We start from the raw sequence: 9423 nt of genomic DNA, 5'->3' as shown, positions 1-9423 counted from the left end.
ACACTCAATAAGCATTAACATTATCATTAGGGGGTCTGCTGGGTCAAGTGCTCCTGGGTTGCTCTTTAAAAAATCCCTCACAGTGGCAGAAGGAGGAGACAATGCCTGCCAGTCCCTGTGTCAGGTGACAGCCAGGGAAGGCAGGAGGTAGGCACTGGAATTGGGACTTCTGGGCTGTAGTGGGCTATGCCCCCGTGTTTGCACAAAGTTTGTTGTCAATAGCGTGAGTTCTCCCGGAATTGAGGATTCTCAGATTGCCCAAGGAGGGGGTATCCGGGATCAGATGCAGAAAATGATTATGACACATCACTATGAACAGAAATGGTGAACTAAGGGTGAGGCATGGAATTGGGACCATATCACAGAAGAGATGGAGGACACAAGTTTATAATAGTTACCATATCACTTAGATTCAGGACGTGAAGGACTTTCTGGTCACACCTATTCTTTCTTCCAGGACGTTTTGGAAGCCAGGGATAGAAAACACAGTGGGTACACATTATACCCCCCGATGGCTGGGGCTATAAAGTCTCTTCTGGGTGGTCCAGGAAGCAAGATCAGAACACATGCCCCTGCTAGCCCGAGGATGATGACATGTAACTATTAAATTTTCATGGGTTTGAGGTCAAGCATCTTGTCTAGTATCTTTTTTTCCCATAAACAGTAGGTGCTCAATAAACAAGCATGACAGCAGGAGGGGAAATGAGGAACAGGCAGGATAAATAAAATACCCCTGATGAGTTCCAGGCCTCTTAATCTTGGTCCCTTCTCAATCGGTAAATATCACATAAGGGCTCAGCCGTTGTCCTGCCAACACCTCCAAAGCATCTGCATAGTCCGGATGCCAAACCACCCAGTGTCCACCAGGGGTCCTGGGATGAAGGGAGACGTGTTTCTTTCACGGTCATCATGATCGATTACTTCTTCCCTTCAAGTCCAGAGTCGCAGGGAGTGGACATAAGGCCACCTCCAGCCCTCTGCTTCCAAGGCTGGGGAGAGGCAAGGTCTCCCTTCGCCACCATAACCAGCCTGGGAACAGGAAGGCTGGGGAAGGTGGGGGACTCCACCAGCAAGGAAACCCTGGGGCTTCACTCTTTTACAGGCAGTGCTGCGAGCGTGGCCAAAGCGAGGCAGGGCGCTGGGGAAGGCGCGGGGCTCCGGCCTCGGTGGAAGGACGTGTCTCCGACGCAGAGGCCAGGCGGGCGGCCGGGCGTGGGCGAGCGCGTAGCCGGCGTGCTCCTCCGTGCGCCCGGGCGGTGCGGGCGCGACCGGCGCTCCTGCAGAGGGAGCTGTGCGCCGGGCTTGGCGCACGCTCGGTGCCGCCCGCTCCCTCTTGCCGCCGCCGCTGGGCCCGCCCGCCGGGGAGGGGCTCCCGTCCACGCAGACAGCAGCTTCCTGCTTTCTGCACGTCGTCGCCGCCGCGCCGCCAGTCCGTTTGTGCTACCTCTGGCTGTGAGCCGGCCGCCGGCTGCCGCCGTCCGCCCTGCAACTGCCTGCGCCCCAGCCGCGCCTCGCGGCCAGCCCGGCTCGCTCAGGTCCGCTCCCGGAGCCCGCGCCCCTCCACGCTGCCCCCTGCCTGTCCCCGGTCATGCTGTCCCTTCAGTACCCCGACGTGTACCGCGACGAGACCGCCGTAAGTACCCCTGCCCCCGCCCACAGGGCTCCCGGGCGCAGGTGCCCAGCCTGCCTGACCGGTGGCACCCGCAGCTCCTCTCCCTGTAGGCCCTCGCCCCCCGCGTCCCTCCCCTCCCCCTCGGCCTTTGTTTGGGAGAATTGGGCCGGGGGCGCGGGGCCCCCTCTACAGCGCTGGGGTCCCGCGAGCGGTCACTCTGCTAGTGCTGGCGGCGGAGCCTGTGGGCAGCGCCGCCCGGCCGCTTCCCAGAATCAATGGGGTCAAGGGCAGACGCCCGGGTAGGTATGGGTGTCTTCAGGGAGTGGGAAGACAGACGGTGTCACTGCTTTTTTGACTGGCGAAGCCTCTAGCTTAAATATGGTGGTAGGAGAAAGTGTCCGCTGGTGTGTGTGTGTGTGTGTGTGTGTGCGTGTGTGTGTGATGTCACATTTAAAAACGAAAACAAACTTTTAAAACTTACACTTTGAAGTCCTTAGAGTTGAAGCATATTCGATTTTAAAAGGTGTATTGAGCGCCTACCCTGTCCCAGGTCGGATGAGGCGCACTGGGCCCTGGGGATGCCAGAGAACCGGACAGAAATGGGGAAGGCAGAGCAGTGACCCCATGGTGTGGCCATGCTGATCCATGTTTTCTTAAACAAGAAAAGGAGTTGAGAGAGGGTGAGAGGAGGTCTTAGAAGGGAGAGGGGTTGACCTTTTTCAGAATGAGTAAGTTTTGTCTAGTGGCGGAGTTGACCACCATTTGCCTAAGCTGCAGATGAACTCAAGGTAACTGTTGAGATCCAGTAGGCGGAATTGTGGGCAGACACCTTTTTTGTGTAAACGTGAATTTGACGACTTAGGAACTGGATTGCATCCACATGTTGTGGCCATGATTCTCTTACTAATAGCTACATTTCTCAGATTACTTAAAATATAATCAGAGTAAGTATGTATTTGTGTGATACAGTTTTAATGTTTTTCTGTTTACTTTCCCAATTTATGCCAGAAAGTGTTTACTTTAAAGCACGTGTTACATTGGGGTAAAGGGTGCTGACGCTTTAAAGGGCATATTGTTTTAAATTAAGACTTCCAAGTGACACTGATGCATTCATTCGTGGTTTCTTTGACCAGTGGCCATCTGGTAACCATGTTTTCTCAGTCTGCTCAGCTGCTTGCTTATTAAATTTACCCTAACAGCTCAAGAATCTCTATTCCTGTGGTTTAAAGGATTGTTTCCTTTGAATATGGGAGTAAAGTGATCCTGCTGGATGGAGAAAGAGGCTGGACTAAATGAAAAAACCAGAGCGCTAGTTCTGGTTCTGTCATTCACTAGTTAGGTGACTTTTAGCAGCGCTTTTACCTGTTATGGGCCTTTTTTCTCATGTGAGAAATATTTGGACTGACCATAGGGCTTACTTGCTTCTGCAGTAGGAGTGTTGTCATTCATTCATTCACGTGACAGTCTAGCTCTGCAGTGTTCCAGACTAGTAGTGGGAAGACATGTGACTATTTTGGTTCTGGTTCTTGAGGATCAGAATATAAAGAATTACCCATTCTGTGGTTTGATAAGTGCAGTTTTAAGTTTGTTTTTAGAGTTACTTTGTTAGTTTTGCACCACTATGGGTGCCTAAATCCTACAGTTTATTTATCTATGTTTGATAGTTCATGAAAGGTTTAAGTGGGGATTTTATGAAGACATCTAAAAGATTATAAACAATTGGGAAGGGTATACTGTGGATTTTAATACACTCCAGTTCCTTCTCATTAAGCAACTCATGATAACTCTAAGCCTCGTGGCCAAGGGAATGTAGCTCTGGCCTAGTCTGGATTCTGTTCTGTGGCTCCTTGATAGCTTACGGTGGAGTATCCTTTTTTTTTTTTTTTTTTTTTTTTTTTTGCATTAAGGTTTTGGTTACTAAGCCCTAGGCTTGACTTAGGTATTTGCTTAAATGGTAGCCTTTGATTTCTAGGATGGGTTTGTTTCTCCCCAGCATCAGCTGGGGCAATTGCGGTAGCTCTCTGTCTCTTTCACTTGAGCACCTTCAGCCACATGCTCAGTACTCTCCTGCCAAAAGCGTCGGAGCACTGAAACCGTTTTGGTGGAATTCTGCCTTTTTGGGCAGAAATTTGGAAGCCATGACACTTCTTGTGCAATACCATTGACCATTGCTTAAGAGAGTTGCTATCAGGAAATTCAGGCCTGCCACAGGAGACTCACACTCTGATAGACGAGGATTTACAGTGAGAGGAGAACACAGAAGAGGATGGGACTAATTTCCATCAGGAGGAGGAGGTATTATGTGAATTGAGTCTGGAAGTTGACCAGTTGGGTAAAGGACAAAGGACATTCCTGATCCTGTGACTAAAATAAAGCCATAGCTATGCAGGCCTGGATGGTTGTGGAATTGCATTTGTTTGTAGGGTGGCAAAAAGGCGATTCTGACCAGACCATCAATCGATGGATAAATTTGCATGGGGCTGGAAAGATGAGCAGGGCAGGTTTGATGGGTCCTGCCTGCTGTGTGTACGAGTCTACACACAGTGTAGTGGGTGAGTTGTTAAACAGTACAAGTAAAATATCGAACAGGATTAAGTAGTACAGTACCTTATCAGGGCCCTATTTTTAAAGCCTCTTGGGGAGATCAAGTATGATTAGCAAACTTAAATCAGGTGGAAGAATTTGATTCAAGGGACGTGGCTATAAGACACACTCACCTCATTTGTAGGATATGGTCTTAGAAAAAATTGGAGGTGGGGAGTTGTGGCTCCTGGGATTAACTGTGGAATTGTCCTAGAGAGAATCAGTTTCTTGTCCTAGTTAAAAATATCTGATCAATAACTTCCATCTGCTGTAGATGCTGGTGCCCGGTCTGGGCAGATAGGGCTGCTTGGTGTAAATTTCTGGATATGCCTGAATTTAGTAACATAATCCAGGAACATTTTTTAAGCGTCTATTCTGCCCCCTCTGATGAGTGTTTGGGGGAAAGGGTGGGCTGACTGCTTTAGTCTCAGGTCTGGTTCTGAACTTGGTATGGTTCTGGGCATGTTACCCAACCTTGTCCCTGCTGTTGCTCCTAGAAGTGTATGATTGAAAGATGCTTTACAATTCAAAATTTTCTGATTTCTTAATGCTAGGAAAAGAAGATTGTTATTTTAAACCTATTTTATAACCACTTCAAGGTGTGTAAAATGTAAAAGACTTACAGATGAGAAGAAAAGATAAAAAGCTTTTGTTCGGTGGTGACAATCTACTAAAATTTAGAGAGGTCAGGATTGAAAATTGGTAACTTTATGAAGACCCATTAGGAGAGGCTTTAGTCGGGTTTTATGTTCCTTGCTCTTGTTTTTATGTCCCTTGCTCAGTCAGTTTAATGAAAATATGTACAGAGTGTTCTGGCTTACCTGCCCATTTATCCAGTTGTGCATTTCCCCAGGAGTTCTTTCACCTGGCATCAGACGAGGACAGATGTGGAGAGCCCAGTGTTGTAAGAGCCAGGGAGATTGTTCTCACCTAGCCAGAGCCACGCTGGAACTAGAGCAGCACTAGGCTTTCTTTAGGGAATAGCCCTTACCTTCTGGCATTATAGAACAAAGCAAGGAGACAGATTAAAAATTCATCTGAGATAGAGGTAGTCTTCCCAACAGCCTTATACAAGAAGCCTTAACCAGAATGTTGGAGTAGTTCAGAGACTTGATTGGCAAGACGTTGTCAGTGTGGTTTCATTAATGGGGTTAATCTTTTTTTTTTTTTTTGAGATGGAGTGTTGCTCTGTTGCCCGGGCTGGAGTGCAATGGCGTGGTCTCAGCTCACTGCAACCTCTGCCTTCTGGGTTCAAGAGATTCTCATGCCTCAGCCTCCCAAGTAGCTGGGATTACAGGCACCTGCCACCATGCCCGGCTAATTTTTAAATTTTGAGTAGAGACAGGATTTCACTGTGTTGGCCAGGCTGGTCTTGAACTCCTGATCTCAAGTGATCCGCCACCTCAGCCTCCCAAAGTGCTGGGATTATGGGTGTGAGCCACCGCACCCTGCCCTAATGGGGTTAATCTTGATGGTATCAGGTGGAGAGATTTTGTAGTGATTTTTACTGCTGGATAATTTCTTTTGGCATAATCACTTGAGGAGTGGTGAAAACTGCTTCTACTTGCTCCTTCAAACGCCTTCAAGTGGCTTTTAAGGCTAAGCCTTAGAAGCTCCAGAAAGCTTCCTTCAGCCAGATTCTACTTACACTAAGCAGTTTTATTTCTTCCAATATCATGGTAACCTGAATGGGTGATGCTTTTGCACCTTCTTTTTGTAAACAGTGGAAAAAAGCATTTCATAACAATAAATAAAAAGGAAGAAAGGCATTAGTTTTAAAATGTTTTGCCATTGCATTTAAGTCAGCTTTTTAAACTTATGTCAATTAGAATCATTATACTACATATTAGTCACTTGCTTTTCGGCAGTTTAGACATAAGAGCAAACCTGGGCTATATTGCAGGGAGATTTTCTAATCGTTGGGAAGCTCAGCGGAACAGGAGAATGAGCACGTATGTGTTAGCTCCCTCCCTGACGTGTCCTTCTTGTATGCCCACTGTATTGTCCACTGTATTGTGTCATTCTGTGCTTGGCTGCTGACAGCACGTTTTCAACTTTCTTTAGCACAGTGGCAGGTCTTTGTTTTGTGTTGTAGGGACAGAGCGGTTTCCTGTTCTGACCTTTCATCTTTCTTTCCTCTCTAGCTAAAACATTCTTTTCATGAAGGGTGGCTTGACACCTTTGAGAACCTGCCAACTTTGGTTCATGTGGTAATTTGGGCAGACACATTGCCAGTGAGCCAATTAGTATTTTTGTCCATCCCTTTCCTATTTCTCCATTACATTAAAAAAAAATACCAGTTTTAATTGGGGTTAGAGAGTAATTATCTAATACCTCATTTTGTCTTTTACAGGTACAGGATTATCATGGCCATAAAATTTGTGACCCTTACGCCTGGCTTGAAGACCCCGACAGTGAACAGACAAAGGTAATTTGGTTTCTAATTAAAGATAAGGCAACCTTAGTAGCTAGCACCAAACTCTAAATGTCAGTAACTACAGCTTTTCCTTTCCGGTGTTCTCCTGTGTTTTCTGCCATGGGATGGTGAGTATACCTGTTGTTACTACTACTTTTTGTCAAATGATTCATGGGAAAAAGACAAAAGCATGGCTTAGTCCCAGAGAAGATCATGTAAGTGTTTCAGATAATGTTTATGGTTTATAGTGACACTGATGAGCTATTTTAAATGAAAATATCAGAAAGAAAACTGATTTTTGCCAAAAGAAAAAATGAAAACCTAGATAGAAATGATGTTAAAGGAAAAAATTGCCTAAATATTTTTTTCCAAAGAAAAGGAAATCTTGTATATGAAATGAGTATGAGGTCTTGAAAACTGAACACTGCCCTTAAATTGCTTATTGATGTCAACACAACAACAATGAAACAAAAGCTAAGTAGTGAAGGGGCAGAGGGGAGCATTTTCTGCCCTAAAAACATAAAGCTTTCATATTCTTTTGGAGAAACAGTATTTCAAGGATCCTGCTGAAGTCCATTCAGTAATGAAGGTGGCCCTAAGTCCTATGTCCCACAGATATTTTTCCCCTTTTGGAGTGCCTGGGACTTGTCACTTATGTGTACCTTTTTTTTTTTTTGGTAGACAGTGTCTTACTCTGTCACCCAAGCTGTAGGGCACTGGTGTGATCTTGGCTCACTGCAACCTCTGCCTCCTGGGTTAAAGCAATTCTTGTACCTCAGCCTCCCAAGTAGCTGGGATTACAGACATGTGCCACCACACCCGGCTAATTTTTATATTTTTATTAGAGACGGGGGTTCACCATGTTGGCCAGGCTGGTCTTGAACTCCTGGCCTCAAGTGATCCTCCCGCCTCGGCCTCCCAAAGTGTTGGGATTACAGGTGTGCACCATCGTGCCCAGCCCATTTATGTATACTTTCTGTAGTTAATTAAGTTTGCTTGGTTGGGGGAATAGTGTTTCTCATGTTCGTCTTAAGTTCTTTGATTCTTTTATTTACAATCATAGTACATAATACTTAGTACATATTTACAGTTTCTAATATGTTCACCATCCAGAAATTTATTCGAGCTTCTTTAGAGTTGCAGGGTACGTTTCCCATTAAAAAAAAAAAAGTTAAATGGCACTCTAGGTAGTTTTTCAGGCCAGTCTTCAAACGCCTGTGTCTTAACTCCGCGTATTTCTTGCGGTCCCTCGCCACCGTATATACCAGTGTTCTCTGGAGACCTGAATTCAGATTTGCCAGGAAAGCATCCCTTCCTGATGGAGAATTGCCCGTCTCCCCACTGGGACAAGGAAAGGGATGGAGTGAAGAGCTTAGCCGGAGCATGATGGTATATGGAGAAAAGAGGAGAAAGTAGAGGCAGGGGAGTAAACCACATGATCATCTCTTTCTTCTTCCTTTAGTCTCAAGCACTGGCTCACCTGCTTTCTGCCATCCTCACCTGTTCTTTGTGAGTAGCGTCTCTCCTTTGCCCACTGCAAAGCTCTTACGACTTTTTATCCTTTGTCCCTAAAGTAAGCACACTGCTATTTTGAGATTTCCTAATGGTTTTTACTTTTATCTGCAATCCTACATTCTTTCTCTAACTCCCTTCAAGAAAGATAAAGATCTCATGGATGAGAATGGTTGATATTTGGGGTTTAATTTTTCTTTTCAGAAGCACTGGGTTATAGTAGTGGATAGGCAGAAATTCCAAAGTGAGAAACACCTGAGTATCTTTAGGAATGGTGAAGGCTGTAGCTCTGCAGGTAAGTCTGAGGGGACAGAGAACAGGTGTGGGGTTACCTCCCCACTTCATCCCTGCCATAGATTACCTTGATTGTTCAACACTGGGCTGACTGAGACAGAGGGATTAGATCTGGGAGCGGAGAGTCACACGCACCTGCATAACCTGTACTGGCTAGAAAGCACCAGGGAAAGGATGAAGTTCCTGTGCATCTCTTGGAAAACTGTCCCTAAGGACCTGATGATTTCTTCACCTGAAGTATTGGCTATAACCCGGATTTCTACAGCCTTTGATGGTGATTGAGTGATTTAGCACTGTCAAAATGACCCAGGTTTTATCTGTTAGTGGATGTATACTTTGCTGTTCCTTAGTTGATAATGACAGGTTCGTGGATGACAAACCACTTATTAGTGGAAATCAAGCTTCCAATTAGTGGATGAAACTGCTAATTAATGATCTTACAGTCAGCACTTGATAGAAACTAAGACATTGGAGTATGCACTGTTTTTGTGGTATACATTTCTTGGGTGCTTACTATGTGCCAGGCACTTTACCAGGAGTTCTGCATACCCTGTTTCATTTAATTCTCAAATTCTGAAATATATCTTTTTATTTCCCCCATTTTACAGATGAAGAAATTGAGGTGCTGAGTGATTAAGTATGTAGTCCATGGTTACTCAGCTAGTAAGTGTAGTCAGGGGTAACCCAGGTAGACCAGGTGGTTATCAATTGCACATTAAAAAATAAGTAAAAGTAAAAAGACCGGGTGTAATACTTTGCAGATGCAAGCTAAAGGAATGTATTCATGTCTATGCTTGCCATGTGCCTTTGTAGGCCCTCATGTGTGAACCCTGGGCCAGCACCCACTCCCATGCTGACCTGTTCTTTTTTAAAATATATATATTTTAAATTGTAATAATTCAGAGTACTGTGATCTTACATCTTTCTCTGACTTCATATTCTACCATGACAGTTTTTCATGTTAGAAAGCAATCTTTACAGCCCAGAATTTTAATAGTCATACTAT

At 45.3% G+C, this 9423-nt stretch overlaps 1 protein-coding gene across 2 annotated transcripts in view; it reads left to right on the top strand.

The window, feature by feature from the left end:
* The first annotated feature begins 1311 nt into the window (after positions 1 to 1311).
* The window catches only part of PREP (prolyl endopeptidase), a 127097-nt gene continuing 118985 nt past the window's right edge, over positions 1312 to 9423 (top strand). For both annotated transcript variants that reach the window (XM_030809517.1, XM_030809518.1), the window contains exons 1-2: positions 1312 to 1633; positions 6549 to 6623. In XM_030809517.1, coding sequence (XP_030665377.1) covers positions 1589 to 1633; positions 6549 to 6623 — 120 coding nt within the window. In that variant the 5' untranslated portion in view covers positions 1312 to 1588. The remainder of the gene's footprint in view (positions 1634 to 6548; positions 6624 to 9423) is intronic.

The sequence above is a fragment of the Nomascus leucogenys genome, chromosome 3 (assembly GCF_006542625.1).
Source record: "Nomascus leucogenys isolate Asia chromosome 3, Asia_NLE_v1, whole genome shotgun sequence".
Taxonomy (NCBI): Eukaryota; Metazoa; Chordata; class Mammalia; order Primates; family Hylobatidae; genus Nomascus; species Nomascus leucogenys.
Note: the sequence above shows the minus strand (reverse complement) of the source record. Positions and strands in the feature narration are given on the sequence as shown.